At 32.2% G+C, this 27,651-nt stretch overlaps 3 protein-coding genes across 3 annotated transcripts in view; 2 read left to right on the forward strand and 1 right to left on the reverse strand.

The window, feature by feature from the left end:
* Positions 1-20,308, forward strand: part of LOC130450150 (BDNF/NT-3 growth factors receptor-like) — a 50,539-nt gene extending 30,231 nt beyond the window's left edge. Inside the window, exons 2-8 of the mRNA XM_056788357.1 lie at positions 1,254-1,433; positions 5,707-5,804; positions 5,902-6,042; positions 6,315-6,477; positions 18,194-18,358; positions 18,427-18,716; positions 18,772-20,308. Of these exons, the coding sequence (XP_056644335.1) occupies positions 1,254-1,433; positions 5,707-5,804; positions 5,902-6,042; positions 6,315-6,477; positions 18,194-18,358; positions 18,427-18,716; positions 18,772-19,275 (1,541 nt within the window). The 3' untranslated portion in view covers positions 19,276-20,308. The remainder of the gene's footprint in view (positions 1-1,253; positions 1,434-5,706; positions 5,805-5,901; positions 6,043-6,314; positions 6,478-18,193; positions 18,359-18,426; positions 18,717-18,771) is intronic.
* LOC130450151 (cytochrome P450 315a1, mitochondrial) lies at positions 6,489-16,682 on the reverse strand. Its single transcript, XM_056788358.1, has 2 exons — positions 16,294-16,682; positions 6,489-9,130 (listed from the first exon to the last, which is right to left on the reverse strand). The coding sequence occupies exons 1-2, from the start codon at positions 16,568-16,570 to the stop codon at positions 8,010-8,012; spliced, it is 1,398 nt and encodes a 465-aa protein (XP_056644336.1). The 5' UTR covers positions 16,571-16,682; the 3' UTR covers positions 6,489-8,009.
* Positions 20,309-20,643: 335 nt separating the features above from the next.
* Positions 20,644-27,141, forward strand: LOC130450149 (zinc finger protein draculin-like). Its single transcript, XM_056788356.1, has 9 exons — positions 20,644-20,917; positions 21,210-21,705; positions 22,192-22,432; positions 22,490-22,687; positions 22,917-23,084; positions 23,294-23,486; positions 23,562-23,816; positions 26,379-26,538; positions 26,623-27,141. The coding sequence occupies exons 2-9, from the start codon at positions 21,222-21,224 to the stop codon at positions 26,757-26,759; spliced, it is 1,836 nt and encodes a 611-aa protein (XP_056644334.1). The 5' UTR covers positions 20,644-20,917; positions 21,210-21,221; the 3' UTR covers positions 26,760-27,141.
* Positions 27,142-27,651: the final 510 nt, after the last annotated feature.

Raw genomic sequence — 27,651 nt, forward strand, 5'->3', positions numbered from 1 at the left:
CAGTATTCATACGTTTTTTGTAGATAATTTCATGATCTACAATTTTCGTCTGAGGTATTTTTTTGATAAAACTCATAGTTGTGCTGAAAATTACGAAAAACTCATTTTTTTGACATTTGACATTATTGATCGTAATATCTCAGAAAAGGTAACTCGTAAGAAAAAAACTATTGATACGTTTTTTGTAGATAATTTTACGATCTACAATTTTCGTCTGAGGTATTTTCATGATAAAACTCACTGTTTTGCTGATAATCGTGAAAAACTCGTTTCTTTTATCTTTGACCTTGAATAAAATTTTTTCCACACACTGTAATAATTGGTAACATTCAAATTTTATTTTCAATCGTATCCTAAACAATTTTACTGATTTTCAACTCGACGGGAATTAATGTTATTTTTTAGTCTAATTTGACTGGACTAATTATATTTGTAGTACCCCTTCAGTACTTTTTTTGAGAAAACGAATTATTGAAAGACAACAATCACCCCGTATAAATTAGTTAAATCAATATTTAAAACCAATTTTTTATCGTCGCAACTCTATTTTTTCTTTTTTTCGAATTCCACTGTACGTTCTAATTATTTATAATTAGTTTCCATCTTTAAATATGAAATACGAAAAAAGATTTTTAATAAGGTCTTTCAACTCGAAGATAAACTTTCTCCATAAACGTTATATATTAATTATAAACATAACCAATCCATTGATATTGTCAAAATACAATTTATTTATTATTATTTAAACTACTAAATTATTCCAAGTTTACGTAACAATTATTTCATTTGGTACATTTCAAAAAGTTGGTAGATCGAAAATAACGGAAATTTTGAGTTTTATTCACTTTTTTTTTTATTTATTACATCGATTCATACTTTTCCAACGGCAATTTTGGTTTTTTTTACTTTCTCGATAACGTCTATTAACATTGCGGATTCAAAAAAAAAAAAAATAAATAATAACGTAAAAAAATCGTTTTACGAATGGCTCGGAACCTCGTTGTAAGAGGCCAGTTGTTTATGGTTAACATAATAAATTGGCGGTTGGATCTGATACGAATAAACATATTGCCTTATAATTAATAAATACGGCGTGTATATCGCTAATGAGAAATACTTGGAAGTCTTATTTCAATACAAACAGACCTATTTTGTTATTCCCGGTCCGAAAACGCCCGATAATAAACCGTATTTTCAATGTGTGTTTCACAAATTACCGTTATTTTAAATTATTCATAAAAATTTCTGTCCAGGACGCATAGAAATCGTTAATCCCGGAGCTTGTACTACCAAATCGTGCGTGGGAGACGTCGCCTGTAAACAATTACCAAATCAAACCCATACTTGTATATGTACCCACGATTCCCAACCGCCCTTCTCCGATGGGACATGTCCAAGAAAGGTAGTCGCTTCTGGAAACAGCCCTTCGGACGGTAAGTACCACAACGACCTTTTAAAACGATAATAGTTACTAATCAAGTTTCGAGTTTTTTATGGCGCTGACAGCGGAGTCACAAACAAATCACGAATCTGTCAATGTCAAATGTCATTGACATCGACAGATATGCGAGTGTGTGCGTTCCCACAAGCTAATCTTTTTGTGTAAAATTAAAAGAAGAAAATTGCGTAACTATTTTAGATATTTGTAACGTTATAACTGAGCTAATTTGTAAAAAAAAATAGATCTGTGGATATTGGAGCAAAGAAAATCCTCATTGGATGTGTGAAACGCAAATTATTTGGTGTACCATTCAGAATTTGGCGTTTCTAATGGACCGGTATTGACATGTCTAATGCTAACCATTTTGGGTGGATTTGGTGCGTCTTTAAAGACCCATACAAACTTTAGTTTCTAGTTCATCGTTTGTCACAATCTTTTTGGACGATTTTCAGATTTTTTACAACTAAACGTCAGATTTTGATAACTAAAGTAAACGTCAGATTTTTGACAACTAAACGTCAGATTTTGATAACTAAACGTCAGTTTTTGACAACTAAACGTCAGATTTTGATAACTAAACTAAACGTCAGTTTTTTTACAACTAAACGTTAGATTTTTGATAACTAAACGTCAGATTTTTGACAACTAAACGTCAGATTTTGATAACTAAAGTAAACGTCAGATTTTTGACAACTAAACGTCAGTTTTTGATAACCAAACGTCAGATTTTGATAACTAAAGTAAACGTCAGATTTTTGATAACCAAACGTCAGATTTTGATAACCAAACGTCAGATTTTGATAACTAAAGTGAACGTCAGATTTTTGACAACTAAACGTCAGATTTTTGATAACCAAACGTCAGATTTTGATAACTAAAGTGAACGTCAGATTTTTGATAACCAAACGTCAGATTTTGATAACCAAACGTCAGATTTTGATAACTAAACATCAGGATTTTGATAACTAAAGTAAACGTCAGATTTTTGATAACCAAACGTCAGATTTTGATAACCAAACGTCAGATTTTTGATAACCAAACGTCAGATTTTGATAACTAAAGTGAACGTCAGATTTTTGATAACCAAACGTCAGATTTTGATAACCAAACGTCAGATTTTGATAACTAAACATCAGGATTTTGATAACTAAAGTGAACGTCAGATTTTTGATAACCAAACGTCAGATTTTGATAACCAAACGTCAGATTTTGATAACTAAACATCAGGATTTTGATAACTAAAGTAAACGTCAGATTTTTGATAACCAAACGTCAGATTTTGATAACCAAACGTCAGATTTTTGATAACCAAACGTCAGATTTTGATAACTAAAGTGAACGTCAGATTTTTGATAACCAAACGTCAGATTTTGATAACCAAACGTCAGATTTTGATAACTAAACATCAGGATTTTGATAACTAAAGTAAACGTCAGATTTTTGATAACCAAACGTCAGATTTTGATAACCAAACGTCAGATTTTTGATAACCAAACGTCAGATTTTGATAACTAAAGTGAACGTCAGATTTTTGATAACCAAACGTCAGATTTTGATAACCAAACGTCAGATTTTGATAACTAAACATCAGGATTTTGATAACTAAAGTGAACGTCAGATTTTTGATAACCAAACGTCAGATTTTGATAACCAAACGTCAGATTTTGATAACTAAACATCAGGATTTTGATAACTAAAGTAAACGTCAGATTTTTGATAACCAAACGTCAGATTTTGATAACCAAACGTCAGATTTTTGATAACCAAACGTCAGATTTTGATAACTAAAGTAAACGTCAGATTTTTGACAACTAAACGTCAGATTTTGATAACTAAACGTCAGTTTTTGACAACTAAACGTCAGATTTTGATAACTAAACTAAACGTCAGTTTTTTTACAACTAAACGTTAGATTTTTGATAACTAAACGTCAGATTTTTGACAACTAAACGTCAGATTTTGATAACTAAAGTAAACGTCAGATTTTTGACAACTAAACGTCAGATTTTTGATAACCAAACGTCAGATTTTGATAACTAAAGTAAACGTCAGATTTTTGATAACCAAACGTCAGATTTTGATAACCAAACGTCAGATTTTGATAACTAAAGTGAACGTCAGATTTTTGATAACCAAACGTCAGATTTTGATAACCAAACGTCAGATTTTGATAACTAAACATCAGGATTTTGATAACTAAAGTAAACGTCAGATTTTTGATAACCAAACGTCAGATTTTGATAACCAAACGTCAGATTTTGATAACCAAACGTCAGATTTTGATAACTAAAGTAAACGTCAGATTTTTGATAACCAAACGTCAGATTTTGATAACCAAACGTCAGATTTTGATAACTAAAATGAACGTCAGATTTTTGATAACCAAACGTCAGATTTTGATAACCAAACGTCAGATTTTGATAACTAAACATCAGGATTTTGATAACTAAAGTAAACGTCAGATTTTTGATAACCAAACGTCAGATTTTTGATAACCAAACGTCAGATTTTGATAACCAAACGTCAGATTTTGATAACTAAACGTCAGATTTTGATAACTAAACATCAGGATTTTGATAACTAAAGTAAACGTCAGATTTTTGACAACTAAACGTCAGATTTTTGATAACCAAACGTCAGATTTTGATAACCAAACGTCAGATTTTGATAACTAAAGTGAACGTCAGATTTTGATAACCAAACGTCAGATTTTGATAACTAAAGTAAACGTCAGATTTTTGATAACCAAACGTCAGATTTTTGATAACCAAACGTCAGATTTTGATAACCAAACGTCAGATTTTGATAACTAAACGTCAGATTTTGATAACTAAACATCAGGATTTTGATAACTAAAGTAAACGTCAGATTTTTGACAACTAAACGTCAGATTTTGATAACCAAACGTCAGATTTTGATAACCAAACGTCAGATTTTGATAACTAAAGTGAACGTCAGATTTTTGATAACCAAACGTCAGATTTTGATAACCAAACGTCAGATTTTGATAACTAAACATCAGGATTTTGATAACTAAAGTAAACGTCAGATTTTTGACAACTAAACGTCAGATTTTTGATAACCAAACGTCAGATTTTGATAACCAAACGTCAGGATTTTGATAACTAAAGTAAACGTCAGATTTTTGACAACTAAACGTCAGATTTTTGATAACCAAACGTCAGATTTTGATAACCAAACGTCAGATTTTGATAACTAAACATCAGGATTTTGATAACTAAAGTAAACGTCAGATTTTTGACAACTAAACGTCAGATTTTTGATAACCAAACGTCAGATTTTGATAACCAAACGTCAGATTTTGATAACTAAACGTCAGATTTTGATAACTAAACATCAGGATTTTGATAACTAAAGTAAACGTCAGATTTTTGACAACTAAACGTCAGATTTTTGATAACCAAACGTCAGATTTTGATAACTAAAGTGAACGTCAGATTTTTGATAACCAAACGTCAGATTTTGATAACCAAACGTCAGATTTTGATAACTAAACATCAGGATTTTGATAACTAAAGTAAACGTCAGATTTTTGACAACTAAACGTCAGATTTTTGATAACCAAACGTCAGATTTTGACGTACTTAAGTAGCATAAATTATTAATGGAGATTCGGCACGATTTTTACCGAATTTCCAAAACTAGGAAAGTTAAAAGGATACAAAAATAACTAGAATGAACGTTTCGTAAACAAGTTTATTTACTTTAATTGTCATTGGTGATGTACAACAGCGTTGAATCCGCCAGGTGTTTACCGCCGTATTTGTTCTTTTTATAGTGACAGAAATTAAATTTGATCCATTGTTTTGTTAAGTTCTCAGTTTGTTTTCATTACGTATATATATATATATATATACCGTGAATTTATGGGTTGGAATTACGTCGAATTAAGACAAATAAATAATTTTTAGAGTATCTCTTAATGATGTAATGGATACTTTGTATACAAAAACCAAATTTGTACATTGAAAACGTCTATTAATGAATAATTACAAGAATTAATAGACGTATATTAAAAAAAAAACAATAAAAATAAGGATATTAATCGATAATTTATTGATAATCTCACAAAATTTCCGGAATCTTCATCTCATTTGATCGACCGATGAGTTGTTGGGCTTCGTAGGACGTACAGTCTCGTCTAAACTTCGCTACTTTCTAATACAAGCATCTACCTCCATCTCTAAGTCAGACCAGGTACTTGTGGTGTTTTCTTTGTTCATTTTATTTTATTTTCGTTTCAGTTGATGAAAGTTCGGGTAGGATACCGGTTCAACCGATTGCTTCACACGAAAACCACATTCCATTAACAACCACCCCTAAATCAGCGTTAACCCTACAAGTAAGCCCAAGTAAATCGAATAGAATACGAAAAATTCGAAATATTATTAACGGAATACCTTTTGTTTGGTTAAATTTTGTACTCGAACTTATTTTAGGATGACAGATCCGCCGCTGTCACTTCTGGTTATTCCAGTTATCAAATCTACTTAATTCCTCTGACCGTTTTAATATGTGGGATATTATTGTTGATCCTGGTATTATTCGTAAGGAGAAAAATGCGAAAAAGGACCGAAGCCGTGAGTAAACTTATTATTTATAATTAAAACATCCTCAAACATGATCAGTCAACTGTCAAAACGAAACTGTCATTCAGTACCACCAACTTACTACAGAAAGTTACCAAAAATCATTCAAGGTTGTTTCAAGTTGATATTACGAGGTCTGGTTATTAAATAACGAGACTTGGCGCCTAGAGGGCGTATTAATCTCAAATCTGACACAGCTTTTATAGCCGGACCTCGTAGATTTTCAATAATTTATCAAATTATTTATACGAAATGATTTTCAGACTTCACCGATTAGTTTAAAACACAGTTTTTTAGTACCTGAAAGGTACGCGCCGAATCCACAATATTCCGCTTGTTCTGCAACCGGAGTACCGATTTTGAAAAAAGAAACGCTTTCGTTTCTGAAAGAAGTCGGGGAAGGATGCTTCGGGAAGGTTTTTAAAGGTAAGCAAACATTAAATTATCATATTTTATTTATATATTTACGTTTGTACAAAAATCGACGCTACGAAGTTTTTTATAAATTTTATTTAGCTTATATCGATGTCTACTTTTAAATTTATATACAGGGTGGTTGAATAAGGGTGAGGTATAGGAAATTATACTGAATTTGCCTTATTTTTTACCCCCGAACGCATTAAAATAGAAAAAACCGGGTGGTTCTATTTAAAAAAATGAAGGAATTTGATATTTTAAAAGTTAAACTTTGATTACTTTTTATACACACCCCGTATAAAATGAAAAATTTTTCGACACAGATTTTAATACGTCTGACCTTGCTTAAAACAACCGAACAAGAAAAATTTTCATATCTTTAAGGGTGTCTTAGTAAATAAATAATTTATAAGGGTCAAATTTTTTACAAAAAAATTAATAACTCGAAAAATACGCATTTTTCGAAAAAAGTTTTTAGACAAAAATTTACTAAAATTTGACGTAGATTTTAAAAATGTATTAATATACAGGGTGTTTTATTTAAAATAACGAAGTTACAGTCGATTTCCGGTAGAACCGGAAGTCGGCCATCTTTAAAAATATTTTAGTTAAAAAGATCGTATCCTAAAACCCAAACGTACAAATTTTCACGATTCTACTATAAGTATTTTCCCATATATACGGATAGTTTTAACTCGTCGTGGGACAACCTGTATAAATAGTAAAAAATTCATTCATTCGAAATTTGAGTATTTGTAATATCCGTTATTTTTTTTAAATACGTACAAACAATTTTTCATATTTGGTGAATGCGCAGGTACAATTTTGTTATTTAAAAGTAGTAAAACATTACACAATTCAGATCTATGTATAAAACCGTGAAAATCGGGTAAATAAAGTCGTTAAAACAATCATAAAGAGCACAATTTTGAAAAACGCTAAAAACTAACGCAGAACGACGATTTAAAACCGAAAAATATCAAATTTGCAGACGTTATTAAATCAAAGAAGAAGAAAAAGTTGAAATTTGAGCGCAATTTACTAAATATTTACAGCCCCGTGTGTATTATTATACGAGGGAGATTCAAATATAAACTTAAAATTCGTTAATCTGGACGAAGCATTTCGAACCGAAACCGGTTGAAACCGGTCACGTTTCTCGCTGTCATAACCTTCAACGAACGATTCGAATCTATCGTGGAAACTTCGGAAACCACGGGAGTTAAAATCTTATTTACGCGAGCTAAAGGATATTCGACGCAGCAGCTCTGCGTGACTTATACGGTCCGGACTTAGCAAATTAACGATAAAATGTAATTTTTAGTATTTAGAGCTGGAAAATAGAGTTTTTTACAATTACATTGCCTTTCGGGACGTCCGTAAACAAGATTTCCATATACTAAACGTCTAAAACGTCCTCTACATACGCAGTTTCGTTATTTAACAGCCATATTTCATCAACATAACCTCAATCGCGTTTCCTCGATTCCCGTACAGTTTTCAAAGTCCGACAACGTCGCCCTCGTTTTAAATTTGACATATTAAGTGATATTTCTGAAAATAAGCCTCAACGGTTTAGACGGTTGCGGTACCATCACGAGTACATCATCGATTTCTTCGTCGTTAACGATATCGATATTAAAATTTTCGATTAGTTTCGAAAGCGTAACGGTCAATTGAATTTCGGCGATTTTTTTCCCGACGCACGACCTAGGACCCATACTGAATGGTAAACTAGCTTGTCGGACCGACGAATCGTTCATTCCACCCCGATCCCATCGCTCCGGTAAAAAGACGTCGGGGCGTTTGAAGTATTTTCCGTTCCGTCCGCTCGTATAAACGGACATCACCACCGTGGTACCGGCGGGTACGTTGTAACCGCAGATGACGGCGTCCTCCGGCAGGACTCTGGTTAGAAACGGTGCCACCGGGTACAATCTCAACGATTCCCTCACTATATTTTTCGCATAATTCGTTTTCGGATCAGATCGGAGGGTTTGTCTCAATTTCGTTTGGTGATTTTTATGTTTCGCCATCAGAAACAGTATCCAGATCATGGTGTAGGACGTGGTGTCGCCGGCGCTTATAATCAAATCGATTATTATCCGATCTAAATCTTTGTTGTTTATATTTTCCCGTTTCATTTTGTTTATTAATCCGTCGTTTTCGTTTCTGATGCGATCGATCAGATCGTTCGCTAAATTTAACGAACGTTTTACGGATTCCTCGAAATTCCGCCAACGTTTCAAATTCAATTTTAGAGCCAATTCCGCCGGGATCAATTGCAACTCGGAGGTGCGTTTGAATATTAAATTTACCGTCGACGATAATCGATCCATTAAATTTTCTATTTCTTCGTAACGTCGTTTATAATTATCGCCGCCTATTAATACGGACACCATCACCTCCAAAGACCATTTGTATAATTCGGCTTCTAAATTTTTAAATTCCTCGTTCGGATTTATCCGATCTATCAATAAATTAGTGGCCGCGTCGCAAGACGTTTCTATCCACGAAAAATCTCCTTTTAATAATAATCTGTTCATTATCCTCCTGAAATGGCGCCATTCCTCGCCCTCCATGAAAAATAATCCGCGAGAATAATTGTTTTTTTCGTTATACAACAACCACGATGTCGGTTTCGTAAGTTTTGGATATTTTCCTGTAACAAATAACAATATAAGTACTACTATTATTTTGGCAACACTGTTTTTGACAGATGACGCGTCAATCGTGACATACGTCATTTGTCAAACTCACGACGTTTGTAAATTATTCAATTTTACTACCGAAAATTGCGCATTGGTGTCAAATCCAGACACTTTTTGATCTGAACTGTTGATTCGGTTGATTTTGTTCATTGTTTCCGTAGTTTAAACAGTCACGGAGCGACCTGGCTGAAGATCATCTTCAGTGCCATCACTAAAGCGTTTACACTACTCAAAAACACGCCCACGACATAGAGAATTGCCCCCATAGGCCTCTTGCGACAATTTATAGCACTGAATCGGAGTTTTTTTTCGATTTAACGAGAAATTTGACATTAATACGCCCTCTAGGCGCGAAGTCTCGTTATTTAATAACCGGACCTCGTATATTTTATTTAATGTACGTAATAATACGACGTCGTATCACTAGGACACTCTGTATATATCTTGAACGTCATTAGATACTTGGAAAATGTTTATTAACAATAAAATTACGCCCTCTAGGCGCGAAATCCCGTTATTTAATAACCGGACCTCGTATATTATATTTAATGTACGTAATAATACGACGTCGTATCACTAGGACACTCTGTATATATCTTGAACGTCATTAGATACTTGGAAAATGTTTATTAACGATAAAATTACGCCCTCTAGGCGAGAAGTCTCGTTATTTAATAACCGGACCTCGTATATTATATTTAATGTACGTAATAATACGACGTCGTATCACTAGGACACTCTGTATATATCTTGAACGTCATTAGATACTTGGAAAATGTTTATTAACGATAAAATTACGCCCTCTAGGCGAGAAGTCTCGTTATTTAATAACCGGACCTCGTATATTTTATTTAATGTACGTAATAATACGACGTCGTATCACTAGGACACTCTGTATATATCTTGAACGTCATTAGATACTTGGAAAATGTTTATTAACGATAAAATTACGCCCTCTAGGCGAGAAGTCTCGTTATTTAATAACCGGACCTCGTATATTTTATTTAATGTACGTAATAATACGACGTCGTATCACTAGGACACTCTGTATATATCTTGAACGTCATTAGATACTTGGAAAATGTTTATTAACAATAAAATTACGCCCTCTAGGCGCGAAATCCCGTTATTTAATAACCGGACCTCGTATATTTTATTTAATGTACGTAATAATACGACGTCGTATCACTAGGACACTCTGTATATATCTTGAACGTCATTAGATACTTGGAAAATGTTTATTAACAATAAAATTACGCCCTCTAGGCGCGAAATCCCGTTATTTAATAACCGGACCTCGTATATTATATTTAATGTACGTAATAATACGACGTCGTATCACTAGGACACTCTGTATATATCTTGAACGTCATTAGATACTTGGAAAATGTTTATTAACGATAAAATTACGCCCTCTAGGCGAGAAGTCTCGTTATTTAATAACCGGACCTCGTATATTATATTTAATGTACGTAATAATACGACGTCGTATCACTAGGACACTCTGTATATATCTTGAACGTCATTAGATACTTGGAAAATGTTTATTAACGATAAAATTACGCCCTCTAGGCGAGAAGTCTCGTTATTTAATAACCGGACCTCGTATATTTTATTTAATGTACGTAATAATACGACGTCGTATCACTAGGACACTCTGTATATATCTTGAACGTCATTAGATACTTGGAAAATGTTTATTAACAATAAAATTACGCCCTCTAGGCGCGAAGTCTCGTTATTTAATAACCGGACCTCGTATATTTTATTTAATGTACGTAATAATACGACGTCGTATCACTAGGACACTCTGTATATATCTTGAACGTCATTAGATACTTGGAAAATGTTTATTAACAATAAAATTACGCCCTCTAGGCGCGAAATCCCGTTATTTAATAACCGGACCTCGTATATTTTATTTAATGTACGTAATAATACGACGTCGTATCACTAGGACACTCTGTATATATCTTGAACGTCATTAGATACTTGGAAAATGTTTATTAACAATAAAATTACGCCCTCTAGGCGCGAAATCCCGTTATTTAATAACCGGACCTCGTATATTTTATTTAATGTACGTAATAATACGACGTCGTATCACTAGGACACTCTGTATATATCTTGAACGTCATTAGATACTTGGAAAATGTTTATTAACAATAAAATTACGCCCTCTAGGCGCGAAATCCCGTTATTTAATAACCGGACCTCGTATATTTTATTTAATGTACGTAATAATACGACGTCGTATCACTAGGACACTCTGTATATATCTTGAACGTCATTAGATACTTGGAAAATGTTTATTAACGATAAAATTACGCCCTCTAGGCGAGAAGTCTCGTTATTTAATAACCGGACCTCGTATATTTTATTTAATGTACGTAATAATACGACGTCGTATCACTAGGACACTCTGTATATATCTTGAACGTCATTAGATACTTGGAAAATGTTTATTAACAATAAAATTACGCCCTCTAGGCGCGAAATCCCGTTATTTAATAACCGGACCTCGTATATTATATTTAATGTACGTAATAATACGACGTCGTATCACTAGGACACTCTGTATATATCTTGAACGTCATTAGATACTTGGAAAATGTTTATTAACGATAAAATTACGCCCTCTAGGCGAGAAGTCTCGTTATTTAATAACCGGACCTCGTATATTTTATTTAATGTACGTAATAATACGACGTCGTATCACTAGGACACTCTGTATATATCTTGAACGTCATTAGATACTTGGAAAATGTTTATTAACAATAAAATTACGCCCTCTAGGCGCGAAATCCCGTTATTTAATAACCGGACCTCGTATATTTTATTTAATGTACGTAATAATACGACGTCGTATCACTAGGACACTCTGTATATATCTTGAACGTCATTAGATACTTGGAAAATGTTTATTAACGATAAAATTACGCCCTCTAGGCGAGAAGTCTCGTTATTTAATAACCGGACCTCGTATATTTTATTTAATGTACGTAATAATACGACGTCGTATCACTAGGACACTCTGTATATATCTTGAACGTCATTAGATACTTGGAAAATGTTTATTAACAATAAAATTACGCCCTCTAGGCGCGAAATCCCGTTATTTAATAACCGGACCTCGTATATTATATTTAATGTACGTAATAATACGACGTCGTATCACTAGGACACTCTGTATATATCTTGAACGTCATTAGATACTTGGAAAATGTTTATTAACGATAAAATTACGCCCTCTAGGCGAGAAGTCTCGTTATTTAATAACCGGACCTCGTATATTTTATTTAATGTACGTAATAATACGACGTCGTATCACTAGGACACTCTGTATATATCTTGAACGTCATTAGATACTTGGAAAATGTTTATTAACAATAAAATTACGCCCTCTAGGCGCGAAATCCCGTTATTTAATAACCGGACCTCGTATATTATATTTAATGTACGTAATAATACGACGTCGTATCACTAGGACACTCTGTATATATCTTGAACGTCATTAGATACTTGGAAAATGTTTATTAACAATAAAATTACGCCCTCTAGGCGCGAAATCCCGTTATTTAATAACCGGACCTCGTATATTATATTTAATGTACGTAATAATACGACGTCGTATCACTAGGACACTCTGTATATATCTTGAACGTCATTAGATACTTGGAAAATGTTTGTTAACAATAAAATTACGCCCTCTAGGCGCGAAGTCTCGTTATTTAATAACCGGACCTCGTATATTATATTTAATGTACGTAATAATACGACGTCGTATCACTAGGACACTCTGTATATATCTTGAACGTCATTAGATACTTGGAAAATGTTTATTAACAATAAAATTACGCCCTCTAGGCGCGAAATCCCGTTATTTAATAACCGGACCTCGTATATTTTATTTAATGTACGTAATAATACGACGTCGTATCACTAGGACACTCTGTATATATCTTGAACGTCATTAGATACTTGGAAAATGTTTATTAACAATAAAATTACGCCCTCTAGGCGCGAAGTCTCGTTATTTAATAACCGGACCTCGTATATTTTATTTAATGTACGTAATAATACGACGTCGTATCACTAGGACACTCTGTATATATCTTGAACGTCATTAGATACTTGGAAAATGTTTATTAACAATAAAATTACGCCCTCTAGGCGCGAAATCCCGTTATTTAATAACCGGACCTCGTATATTTTATTTAATGTACGTAATAATACGACGTCGTATCACTAGGACACTCTGTATATATCTTGAACGTCATTAGATACTTGGAAAATGTTTATTAACAATAAAATTACGCCCTCTAGGCGCGAAATCCCGTTATTTAATAACCGGACCTCGTATATTTTATTTAATGTACGTAATAATACGACGTCGTATCACTAGGACACTCTGTATATATCTTGAACGTCATTAGATACTTGGAAAATGTTTATTAACAATAAAATTACGCCCTCTAGGCGCGAAATCCCGTTATTTAATAACCGGACCTCGTATATTTTATTTAATGTACGTAATAATACGACGTCGTATCACTAGGACACTCTGTATATATCTTGAACGTCATTAGATACTTGGAAAATGTTTATTAACGATAAAATTACGCCCTCTAGGCGAGAAGTCTCGTTATTTAATAACCGGACCTCGTATATTTTATTTAATGTACGTAATAATACGACGTCGTATCACTAGGACACTCTGTATATATCTTGAACGTCATTAGATACTTGGAAAATGTTTATTAACAATAAAATTACGCCCTCTAGGCGCGAAATCCCGTTATTTAATAACCGGACCTCGTATATTATATTTAATGTACGTAATAATACGACGTCGTATCACTAGGACACTCTGTATATATCTTGAACGTCATTAGATACTTGGAAAATGTTTATTAACGATAAAATTACGCCCTCTAGGCGAGAAGTCTCGTTATTTAATAACCGGACCTCGTATATTTTATTTAATGTACGTAATAATACGACGTCGTATCACTAGGACACTCTGTATATATCTTGAACGTCATTAGATACTTGGAAAATGTTTATTAACAATAAAATTACGCCCTCTAGGCGCGAAATCCCGTTATTTAATAACCGGACCTCGTATATTTTATTTAATGTACGTAATAATACGACGTCGTATCACTAGGACACTCTGTATATATCTTGAACGTCATTAGATACTTGGAAAATGTTTATTAACGATAAAATTACGCCCTCTAGGCGAGAAGTCTCGTTATTTAATAACCGGACCTCGTATATTTTATTTAATGTACGTAATAATACGACGTCGTATCACTAGGACACTCTGTATATATCTTGAACGTCATTAGATACTTGGAAAATGTTTATTAACAATAAAATTACGCCCTCTAGGCGCGAAATCCCGTTATTTAATAACCGGACCTCGTATATTATATTTAATGTACGTAATAATACGACGTCGTATCACTAGGACACTCTGTATATATCTTGAACGTCATTAGATACTTGGAAAATGTTTATTAACGATAAAATTACGCCCTCTAGGCGAGAAGTCTCGTTATTTAATAACCGGACCTCGTATATTTTATTTAATGTACGTAATAATACGACGTCGTATCACTAGGACACTCTGTATATATCTTGAACGTCATTAGATACTTGGAAAATGTTTATTAACAATAAAATTACGCCCTCTAGGCGCGAAATCCCGTTATTTAATAACCGGACCTCGTATATTATATTTAATGTACGTAATAATACGACGTCGTATCACTAGGACACTCTGTATATATCTTGAACGTCATTAGATACTTGGAAAATGTTTATTAACAATAAAATTACGCCCTCTAGGCGCGAAATCCCGTTATTTAATAACCGGACCTCGTATATTATATTTAATGTACGTAATAATACGACGTCGTATCACTAGGACACTCTGTATATATCTTGAACGTCATTAGATACTTGGAAAATGTTTGTTAACAATAAAATTACGCCCTCTAGGCGCGAAGTCTCGTTATTTAATAACCGGACCTCGTATATTATATTTAATGTACGTAATAATACGACGTCGTATCACTAGGACACTCTGTATATATCTTGAACGTCATTAGATACTTGGAAAATGTTTATTAACAATAAAATTACGTCCTCTAGGCGCGAAGTCTCGTTATTTAATAACCGGACCTCGTATATTATATTTAATGTACGTAATAATACGACGTCGTATCACTAGGACACTCTGTATATATCTTGAACGTCATTAGATACTTGGAAAATGTTTATTAACAATAAAATTACGTCCTCTAGGCGAGAAGTCTCGTTATTTAATAACCGGACCTCGTATATTATATTTAATGTACGTAATAATACGACGTCGTATCACTAGGACACTCTGTATATATCTTGAACGTCATTAATAATAAAATTGTATATTGGGAAAAATTTGATGTTATGGCTATAAAATTGGCAACGTCGCTAAAGTCGTATTTATTTTTCTATCTAATAACATTAAAAAAAAAAGTTGAATTTGCTATTTTCTTTTTGTATTACACGCATAGTCGACTTCGAAATTGTAAACATTACCAAAACAATATCGATCTAGTATTACCGGTTTCAGCAGAATACGTAGGCTTGAATTGTTATTGAATAAAATATTCGTTTCTAGAATCACGTTATCGTCATAAAAAAAATATCTTTACCCTTTAGAAGTCTTATCCTATCTAAAATAACCTCGGGTGTGATAAGAAATAATCGACCAATTATGTAAAAAAAATAATTTGTCTCAAATTCACATTCAAAATTATTACGTTTTGTATAATTTCGTAATTATACGTAAAACGATTGTTTGTGAGAATTCGATTTCGGCCATTACAGTTAACGATCATTTATTCAATATGGCGAACGAAGTTTGAAGTATCAGAAAACTTCGATTTATGTAAATTTTACTTAAATAAATAAATAAATAAAAAATATCTTTTATTAGAATCGTTTCTTTAATAAAAATAATTATTTGGACGATAATTTTAAAGTTATTAATATATAAATCGAATCGATTAATAATCGATTATTCGTGAAACGTCAATGAAAAATATTTGATGTGTCTTACCTTCTTTAGCAAAAACTGCACGCATTTCATCAGGATCTGATAAAAATACAGCAGTAACAGGTCCGACATTATCTCTAAATATAGGGCCTAATTTTTTATGACGTCTATCTATATATTTATGAAGTTTCTTAAGCCCCCCCGTAATTACTAATGAAAAAGTAGAACCAACCATTGGCAGTCCTCTAGTCGAGGGTATATCTTCGAAATTTCTAACCGAACAATATTTCCTTCTTATAATTAAACTACATGTTGTTGTTGTGATTTTTTTTACGAACATTTTCTCTCGAGTTGACTTATAACGACTACCGCACTTGTAACAATGAAGCTGAATTCACTCCGCCTAAGTAGGCTCGTTTTCGTTAATTCGGAATCCAGTCGACGTAGCAATTGTTCGATGAAAATACGGCACGACGAATCGATTATTTATTCGGTCGGACGCTATTAGTTGTTTCGGGATCGGTTCGTAACGGAACTCGCAAGAGTGTATTTTGTAGGTTCAAAAACCCCGGATCCCGACCCCGAAGTTTGATTACATCTATGGCAGTTTTCTTATTTATACATGCGCGTTAAAATCTTTCGCTTCTATAGTAATCTACTACAGTTGTAGAAATTGTGATGTAAATGAAATATCTTTACTAATCTCATCAGTGGCGTGGATAATTCTTTCGAGGAATCGTTTGAATTAATTACGACTCGATATATTGATCGAAACTTTATTTAGAATAACATTTCTTTGAGGTTTAATAAAGGTTTTTATCACATAAAGAAATACCAATGAAATACATAACCTATATTTCGTTTTATGATAAAAACTCTTTTATTTTTCGTTGCTACAAGTATAAACAAAATAAAATTAACGTTGGGATTGGATTTGGTACGTAATTTTGGTAATAGTTTAGGAATTTTAAAGACTAATAATGAGTAATTACAAAATATGTTAGTTCAAAGTAATCTAGTATTGACAGGTCATCGAATTACGAATAGATGGCGTTCGTAGGTTATAGAAATTGTGTTGTAAATGAAATATTCTTACTAATTTCACCAGTGGCGTGGATAATTCTTTCGAGGAATCGTTTGAATTAATTACGACTCGATATATTGATCGAAACTTTATTTAGAATAACATTTCTTTGAGGTTTAATAAAGGTTTTTATCACATAAAGAAATACCAATGAAATACATAACCTATATTTCTTTTTATGATAAAAACTCTTTTATTTTTCGTTGCTACAAGTATAAACAAAATAAAATTAACGTTGGGATTGGATTTGGTACGTAATTTTGGTAATAGTTTAGGAATTTTAAAGACTAATAATGAGTAATTACAAAATATGTTAGTTCAAAGTAATCTAGTATTGACAGGTCATCGAATTACGAATAGATGGCGTTCGTAGGTTATAGAAATTGTGTTGTAAATGAAATATTCTTACTAATTTCACCAGTGGCGTGGATAATTCTTTCGAGGAATCGTTTGAATTAATTACGACTCGATATATTGATCGAAACTTTATTTAGAATAACATTTCTTTGAGGTTTAATAAAGGTTTTTATCACATAAAGAATTACCAATGAAATACATAACCTATATTTCGTTTTATCATAAAAACTCTTTTATTTTTCGTTGCTACAAGTATAAACAAAATAAAATTAACGTTGGGATTGGATTTGGTACGTAATTTTGGTAATAGTTTAGGAATTTTAAAGCCTAATAATGAGTAATTACAAAATATGTTAGTTCAAAGTAATCTAGTATTGACAGGTCATCGAATTACGAATAGATGGCGTTCGTAGGTTATAGAAATTGTGTTGTAAATGACGTATCTTCACCAGTGGCGTAGATAATTCTTTCGAGAAATATAAAAACTATGTAAAAAAAGAAATGTAACGGAATTTTTTTCAGGGGAACTTTTATGTGACGATGAAAATAAGGTTAAAATAGTGGCAATCAAAGTACTGAAAACATCCGCCACCAAAGAAGCCGAAGACGATTTTTTGAGAGAAGTTGAAATAATGAGCGCGTTTCGGCATCCCAACATACTGTCTCTATTAGGAGTAGTCCAAAAAGGTAACAAGGTATTCAAAATAATCGAAAAAATCGTCGTTTAAGAAAAAAAAAAATTTGAATTCCAACAGACGAACACGTCAATCCCATGATGGTATTCGAATTCATGCCGCACGGAGACCTGGCTGAACTCCTACGTAGTCAAAGACACAGTCCGTTAGAAAAAGAAGTCCCGCAATTAACTAAAACGGAATTACTCTCCATAGCTATACAAATAGGACAAGGTATGAAATATTTGGCGTCACAACGTTTCGTACACAGAGATTTGGCATGCAGGAATTGTTTAGTAGCCGAAGGCCCGATCGTCAAAATAGCGGATTTCGGAATGAGCAGAGACGTTTACACGTGCGATTATTACAAAGTAAGTACAATAACATAACCTAAAAATATAACGATTTTTATTTCTAATATTCCAGATTGGCGGTTCTCGTCTCCTCCCCGTTCGATGGATGTCCCCGGAGAGCGTAGTTTACGGTCGTTTCACCTTAGAATCTGACATTTGGTCGTACGGTGTCGTCCTATGGGAAATATACAGTTTCGGAAAACAACCTTATTACGGTCACAGCAACGAGGAAGTCGTCAAATTGATATTGGACGGCATAATGTTGATACCGCCGGATGATTGTCCTTCTTTTATATGCGATTTGATGAAGAATTGTTGGAAAACGGAGCCGAGACATCGAATCACCTTTCCGAGTATATGCGAAAAGTTGGAGGAGGCTTTCGACATCGAAAACGTACCGGTCGTCTCGTACGCGACGGAAACGAAAAAAATGAAGATCGGTTGTAATAAAAGTCTACCGAGACCGCCTCCTTTACCGTCCATAATACAACAAGTTAGTTTATTAGACGGACAAGGTTATTTGAAACCTATAGAGATTACGGAACCCGTAACTTATCTAGAAACAATTTGCGATTGATAAAATTATCATTATACGACGGTTAAATCTAGTCATAATTCTATTTTAATTATTCGAGATGTCAATTAATGATTAATATTTGTAAATAGAAATGAATTAATATCGAAACAGTTCAAAATAATATCAGAATTTTATGCAACACTTATTACATTTACGAAATCTATGCAACCAGCATTACTCTTAACAATTTCATCAGAAAAATTTAAAATACTATCAACTCGATATGCAACACTTATTACATTAGTTTTATATAACATAAAAAAGTTCATTTACAAAATCTGTCTAATCAACATTACTATAACCACATTGATATTTATTTTTGTTAAAAAAAGAAACTTGAGATTAAAATCTTAATTCTTGCATATCTTAATTCGATATGCAAACATTTACAGATGTATATGCAACCAACATAACAAGAACACGCGCCATCTATTAGTTCCAAAAGTAGTTTTACGAGCTCCGATTTTAATCGAGTTATTGAATATACACCGAAAAAAATTTTCTATAAAATTATAACGAATAATAATATAAAAAAAACCTGGTAGAAAGATAAAACATCGATATACGTGAAATTTGAGGTTATAATGTTGGCAATGACGAACTGTCAGTGAAATCAAAACTTAAAATTATTTTTTATTTGTTAATATTGTTTTCTCAGTGTACGCGATATAATTCTCGTTAAATGACGTAACTTTTTCGAAATTTAGAGTAAGGCTTCATTTACTGGGTGTGATTGCTCTAATTGAATATTGTACATTGACTGATTGATTCTTTATAGGGGTAGTGGGTATTTTTAAAATTTTTATTGGAACGTACCCCATTAGAAAGCTCGATCAAATGCTATGTTAAGTATTTATTTAGTTAGATACAAAATAATTATCTCGAAACTGTATTTTCTCAATTTTATAATAAACCAAAGATCTGTTCACATCCTAAAAATTGTAAAAATTCTTGTTATATATAACATTTGTATGTTACCTAATTTTAATGTTTTGTAAAAATTATTAAGAAATAATATAATATTTTATTAAATTGATTTCGAAATATTTTTTTACCTATACGTATTCCCGTATCATAAATATCCCATGCCAACCCTGTACATCTTTTAGATTTATTCTCCAAGTTATATATTTGAATAGTTCGAAAAAAATCATTCATTATAGGGACTGTAGTTTTTTTTGTAAAAACAATATTTTTTCTTATAACTTTTCGAATAATTCTGAAGCGACATTTTGTGAAAGTAAGTAGATGAATTTCGTAATGATATTATACGCGGTTCAAAGTATTCTAGTGGTGACATCTAGCAGATAGTAGTTGTATTTATAAAGTATAAATAGTAATCATTATAGATAACGAGTTTTGACCGTTGACAGTTTAGGGTAGATTAGGGATTTTGGTCTAATCAAATTATAAAATCCAAAACATGTAAAATGGCTTCCTCTCTCAACTCAATATTTTCAATACGATAATTTCAAAGAAAAAATACATTTTCGACGTAAATTCGGAGTGTAAATGTTTGTATTTTCATTGTGTAGTTAGTATGTGCCAATAATAATTATATTAAGTATTTGCAATTATAGAATTCATTAAAGGGCTTTTTAATTGAAATCAATAAAGGAATCATGGTCTTTGACACCACATAGTAAGCATTACGTTTTATTTATTACTAATTTATGAACGAAGATTAAATATATTAATTATTTTAACGTATTAAGTCCAGAGATATTTAAACATAACCTAAAATCATGTAAACAAAAATGTTTAGATTGCTGAAAATACACAATACATCGCAAATCTATTCTATAAATCAATCGATTGATGTTTTATCGTATAATTTTGTTATAATTTTAATTAAACGTAAATTTATAACTAATTTAAACAAGGATTTAATATATTAAAATAATATTCAAATGAATTTAGAATATTTGTTCCAGTACATTGTTATAATGAGACATTTAGACAAACAACCCATAATGGAAGATAAATCTCGAGCAGTAGATCACTTAGATATACTTCCAGACATCAAAATGGAATTTCCAAAATTCATTTTGGACGATAATCTGATGAAAAACGACTTTTTAAGCGACGAAGATTGTTCCAGCGAAACGCATTTAACCTTCAATCTCAACAACGATAGCAATAGTTCAGAAGAACTAGATTCTCTAACTAAAAACGTGAGAAAAAATCGCAGGAAAGCTTCGGCACCCCAAAGAGCAGTACAAATTGAAAACAGCCAATCGGGATCAATGGAAAACAGTTCAGAATCATCGCAGGATAATACAGATAGTTTAACATTCACCAATATACAAAATTTAAGTTTAAAGGACGAATCTTTGTTGGATTTCGGTGAAGGTGATGAATTGTGTGATGATGATCTGTTGGACAAGATTAGTGAGGATGATATATTCAAGGATTTACGTGATGAAGCAGGTAACAAATTCATTCTTAACCTTATTTATTCATATTTTTATTGGAGCTGTAGTTATAGTCCATTCATACATATAGTAAAATTGGGTTTTATATGTTTTTTGCGTATAAGTCTAGTAACTGCGATCAAGGGGTAAACAATGAATTTTTTATACATATAAACGAATATTTTTGGTTTTTGATAGGAGCTGTAGTTATAGTCCATTCATACAAATGGTAAATCAACAATTTTTCATTGGTTTTCATGTATAAATCTAATAACTGTGATTATTGGGAGAAATAATTTATTTTATGGGCATATAAATGAATATTGTTGGTTTTTGATAGGAGCTGTAGTTATAGTCCATTCATGCATAAAGTAAATTAATTATTTTTGATTGGTTTTCATATGTTTTTGTGTATAACAGTGAACCTCGTGGGATATGATAAGTTTTATAAGAATATGAATAAATTTATAAGGGTTATATAGGTATATGAATGTTTTTCAAGATGGTGAACCGATAGACGACGAAATGATAGTGAATGTTAAAGAGGAATGGCGTGCGCATTGGGGTGTCAAGTGCAATATGTGTAAAGAGGTCTTCCCTTTTCGAACTGAATTCGATAAACATTACATTTCCAAATATAACGTATTTCCAGTTTACACTTGCACTTTTTGTAATAAAGCCTCGGAAAAATACTCAACTTTTCGATCACACTGTTATAGACATATAACCGAAGGCCGCTACAAGTGAGTTGATACATTTTTCGTTTATTGGGAAGTTTTTTATTGTTCTGTACTTTGTAGATGCCAATATTGCCCGAAAGGTTTTAGCTTACAGAGTATGCTACACGTTCACATATTGGCCAAACATACTAAAGTTAAACCTTACAATTGCGAAGAGTGCGGTAAGACTTTCGTTACCAAACCGGGGCTGAAGATTCATCTCAAGAAACACAAGACTGAAACAAAGGAGGATTATCCGTGTGTGGTGTGCGGCAAAGTGTAAGTTTATCTTATTTATTTGAAATTTTTATTTATATACATATATTATTCTTAAAAAGTGTTATTAATATTTATTCATTCATTTACAATGTTCGTTAAGTGGCATCTGTGGTTATAGTCCGTTCATACATAAAAAAAATTATATTTTGTTATTATGTTTGATGGTATGAAATTTGAGTTTTGACTTACTTTAGATAGGTAGTGTGACATGTTATATTTGGTATTGTAGGTTGCATACAAGGGGCGGTTTGACGTCTCATATGAACGTCCATCGGCTCGGTAGAAGATTCATGTGCGACGTTTGCGGTAAAACGTTCACGCAAAAAGTCAACATGCAACAACACGTCAAGCAACATACCGGCGATAAACCTCACTCGTGCAACAAATGCGGCAAAACGTGAGTGTTCGATTCCCCTTAAGACACGGTTGCGTTGCATTGAGGTTTCGATGTCGAATGTCTTTTGAAAACTATATCGTATTAAATTATTATCGCGTATCGGTTCGAAACGATTAAAAATCGAGCCAAAAGACGAACCGAACTCGATTTCTTCAATGCACAATGTTGCCAGGTTGTACGGAATGTTGTTAGAAATGAATGAATTTCAGTTTCGCCGAAAAGTCTCACTTGATGCGCCACTACAGTTTCCACAGCGAGGTGCGACCGTTCAAGTGCGAAGTCTGTCAAAAAATGTACAAAACCGAAAGGTGTTTGAAGGTGCACAGTTTGGTGCACGCCGCCGCCAGGCCGTTCGTGTGCGGTTATTGCAACAAAGGATTTCTGAGCAGCACGAAATTAAAAGTAAAACACACATTTTATATGATAGAATATTTCGGAAAAAAAAAAAGAACAATCGACTTGTTTTTTTTTTTCCAGCAACATTACAATATCCATACGGGAGAACGTCCATACAAATGCAAATATTGCGAACGCACTTTTACCAATTACCCGAATTGGTTGAAACACATCAGGAGGAGACACAAAGTCGATCATAAAACTGGCGCCGAATTGCGACCGAAAGTTAAAGAAGAATCGCAACAACTTCCAACATCGACGGTTAGTTGCGCTTCGACGACATCGTCAATAACCGATTTTACGCAAACCGAATTACCGTCGACTTTACCCCAACAGGTAACGTATATACGTATAACAAAAAAATATTGTTAATTATTCTTCTTCTTTTCCTCCGAATCGAATTATTCTTCTTCTTTTCCTCCGAATCAAATTATTCTTCTTCTTTTCTACCAAATCGAATTATTCTTCCCCTTTTCCATTGAAAATTCTTCTTTTCTTTCAGATCGTGATATTCTTCTTCTTTTTTTCTTCCGAATCGAATTATTCTTCTTCTTTTCCTCCGAATCGAATTATTCTTCTTCTTTTCCTCCGAATCAAATTATTCTTCTTCTTTTCTACCAAATCGAATTATTCTTCTCCTTTTCCATTGAAAATTCTTCTTTTCTTTCAGATCGTGATATTCTTCTTCTTTTTTTCTTCCGAATCGAATTATTCTTCTTCTTTTCTTCCAAATCGAATTATTCTTCTTTTCTTCCAAATCGAATTATTCTTCTTCTTTTCCTCCGAATCAAATTATTCTTCTTCTTTTCTACCAAATCGAATTATTCTTCTCCTTTTCCATTGAAAATTCTTCTTTTCTTTCAGATCGTGATATTCTTCTTCTTTTTTTCTTCCAAATCGAATTCTTCTTCTTTTCCATTGAAAATTGTTCTTCTTTTCTTTCAGATCGAATTATTCTTCTTCTTTTCTACCAAATTCAATTATTCTTCTTCTTTTCTACCAAATTCAATTATTCTTCTTCTTTTCCTCCGAATCGAATTATTCTTCTTTTTTTCTTCCAAATCGAAATATTCTTCTTTTCCATTGAAAATTCTTCTTCTTTTCTTTCAGATCGTGATATTCTTCTTCTTTTTTTCTTCCAAATCGAATTATTCTTCTTCTTTTCTACCAAATTCAATTATTCTTCTTCTTTTCCTCCGAATCGAATTATTCTTCTTCTTTTCTACCAAATTCAATTATTCTTCTTCTTTTCCTCCGAATCGAATTATTCTTCTTCTTTTCTTCCAAATCGAATTATTCTTCTTTTCTTCCAAATCGAATTATTCTTCTTCTTTTCCTCCGAATCAAATTATTCTTCTTCTTTTCTACCAAATCGAATTATTCTTCTCCTTTTCCATTGAAAATTCTTCTTTTCTTTCAGATCGTGATATTCTTCTTCTTTTTTTCTTCCAAATCGAATTCTTCTTCTTTTCCATTGAAAATTGTTCTTCTTTTCTTTCAGATCGAATTATTCTTCTTCTTTTCTACCAAATTCAATTATTCTTCTTCTTTTCTACCAAATTCAATTATTCTTCTTCTTTTCCTCCGAATCGAATTATTCTTCTTTTTTTCTTCCAAATCGAAATATTCTTCTTTTCCATTGAAAATTCTTCTTCTTTTCTTTCAGATCGTGATATTCTTCTTCTTTTTTTCTTCCAAATCGAATTATTCTTCTTCTTTTCTACCAAATTCAATTATTCTTCTTCTTTTCCTCCGAATCGAATTATTCTTCTTCTTTTCTACCAAATTCAATTATTCTTCTTCTTTTCCTCCGAATCGAATTATTCTTCTTTTTTTCTTCCAAATCGAATTATTCTTCTCCTTTTCCATTGAAAATTCTTCTTTTCTTTCAGATCGTGATATTCTTCTTCTTTTTTTCTTCCAAATCGAATTATTCTTCTTCTTTTCTTCCAAATCGAATTATTCTTCTTCTTTTCTTCCAAATCGAATTATTCTTCTTCTTTTCTTCCAAATCGAATTATTCTTCTTCTTTTCCTCCGAATCGAATTATTCTTCTTTTTTTCTTCCAAATCGAAATATTCTTCTTCTTTTCCATTGAAAATTCTTCTTTTCTTTCAGATCGTGATATTCTTCTTCTTTTTTCTTCCAAATCGAATTATTCTTCTTCTTTTCCATTGAAAATTGTTCTTCTTTTCTTTCAGATCGAATTATTCTTCTTCTTTTCTACCAAATTCAATTATTCTTCTTCTTTTCCTCCGAATCGAATTATTCTTCTTTCTCCATTGAAAATTCTTCTTTTCTTTCAGATCGTGATATTCTTCTTCTTTTTTTCTTCCGAATCGAATTATTCTTCTTCTTTTCCATTGAAAATTGTTCTTTTTTTCTTCCAAATCGAATTATTATTCTTCTTTTCTTCCAAATCGAATTATTCTTCTTCTTTACTTCCAAATCGAATTATTCTTCTTCTTTTGTACCAAATTCAATTATTCTTCTTCTTTTCCTCCGAATCGAATTATTCTTCTTCTTTTCTTCCAAATCGAAATATTCTTCTTCTTTTCCATTGAAAATTGTTCTTTTCTTTCAGATCGTGATATTCTTCTTCTTTTCTACCAAATTCAATTATTCTTCTTCTTTTCCTCCGAATCGAATTATTCTTCTTCTTTTCTTCCAAATCGAATAATTCTTCCTCTTTTTTATTGAGAATTTTTCTTCTTCTCCTCCTCCAAATCGAAGTATTCTTCTTTTCGATATGGAACTATTCTTCTTCTCTTTCATTTAGGATTGTTGTTCTTCCCTTCCAAATCGAACTATTCTTCTTCTTTTCTATTGAGAATTGTTTGACAGAATTTTTATTTTTTTTTTTTGGAAAATTTTTGTGTGAAATAATTGTCGTTTTAGACCGGTACGCCTTTGGACGAGCACGCCGATATCGGTCCGATTTTAAACGATATAAATTTCACGAAAACCGACGATTTTCTATTACAACAAAATTTATTTAATTTTCCAATGTTGGACGATAAGATTTTGTTCGGTCAACAACAAATGGACTTCCTTACAGGTAAGAATCGCTCGGTTTTTTTTATACAACGCCCCTCGTATATTATTGTTGAGAGTTGGACATTTTTATTTTCATTTTTTCCAGGAAACGCCGGTAGTTCGGTCGGTCTGTTGATACCGTATTTCCAAGCGCCGTTGCCAAATCATCAGACTTTATTGCAGCATACGACGGCTCAGACTATTCTTCCAGTTCAGACGAACGATCAGAATTTGTACGAATAATTATGTTTGATGAATTACAGTATTAACATCGTTCGTTTGATTTATTCCTATTTTGAAATATTTATTTATTTTTTTTTTCTCATTAATTTCGATAAGCTCAAAAAAAAACCGTTAATTTGTAAATTTCCCCATATTTCGGTATAAAAAATAACGTTTAGCAACACCGCAATTTTCATATTTTATTTTACACGTTTCCGTCAAGTCAAAACAAATATTATCAAACACTCTGTACATGCTTTTATTTACGTGGTCATTGAAAGTATGTAACAAAAGAAAAGTAATTGATACTGTAATGTATTTTTGTAAAAACGAGACCAAATACATGTCAATTGTAACCTTTTATCAATTTTTTTAAATAAACATTCCTTTTTCTCTGCTCTTATTTCTTATATTTATTTCCACCTCAAAATCCTAAAAAACGCAGTAGAATTTATAAAAGAAACGTACATAAAAAAGACACATGACAAAAGTTTTTGCTAACCACCAATTTACACGTTAACTGCTGTCTTTAAACAATAAAAAATTTTTATGTGCTACTAAGACAGCGCCTTTAAAAATGAATAAAAAAAGGTGAAACAGCTGAAAACATCTTCTGGATTAAATTAATAAAAGCTAATAGTATCCCCGGACACTAAAAAAGTTTCTGCAACATATAAATTTATTTAAAAACTGATAAACTCCAATTAACTTCGAATCCAAATACTCATTGGTACATTAAACAAACAAAAGTCTTTTGACGTTTATTGACAGGATCATATTCCTATATATAACACAAGCATTCTTATGATTAGCCGCAAAAGAGCGTTTCGTTGTGTAAGAAATATACAGATATCTATGGAAAAATAAGTTTCTTCTTATTTGAGATAATAGTTGCATAGTCAGTACGCATATA

The sequence above is a fragment of the Diorhabda sublineata genome, chromosome 11 (assembly GCF_026230105.1).
Source record: "Diorhabda sublineata isolate icDioSubl1.1 chromosome 11, icDioSubl1.1, whole genome shotgun sequence".
NCBI lineage: Eukaryota > Metazoa > Arthropoda > Insecta > Coleoptera > Chrysomelidae > Diorhabda > Diorhabda sublineata.

Coding starts and splice junctions, on each gene's coding strand:
- LOC130450151 (XM_056788358.1), bottom strand. CDS start 16,570: ATGTTCGTAAAAAAAATCACAACAACAACATGTAGTTTAATTATAAGA. Junction 9,131..16,293: donor TGCAGTTTTTGCTAAAGAAG/GTAAGACACATC, acceptor TATTTGTTACAG/GAAAATATCCAAAACTTACG.
- LOC130450149 (XM_056788356.1), top strand. CDS start 21,222: ATGAGACATTTAGACAAACAACCCATAATGGAAGATAAATCTCGAGCA. Junction 22,433..22,489: donor ATAACCGAAGGCCGCTACAA/GTGAGTTGATAC, acceptor TGTACTTTGTAG/ATGCCAATATTGCCCGAAAG. Junction 26,539..26,622: donor ACAAATGGACTTCCTTACAG/GTAAGAATCGCT, acceptor CATTTTTTCCAG/GAAACGCCGGTAGTTCGGTC.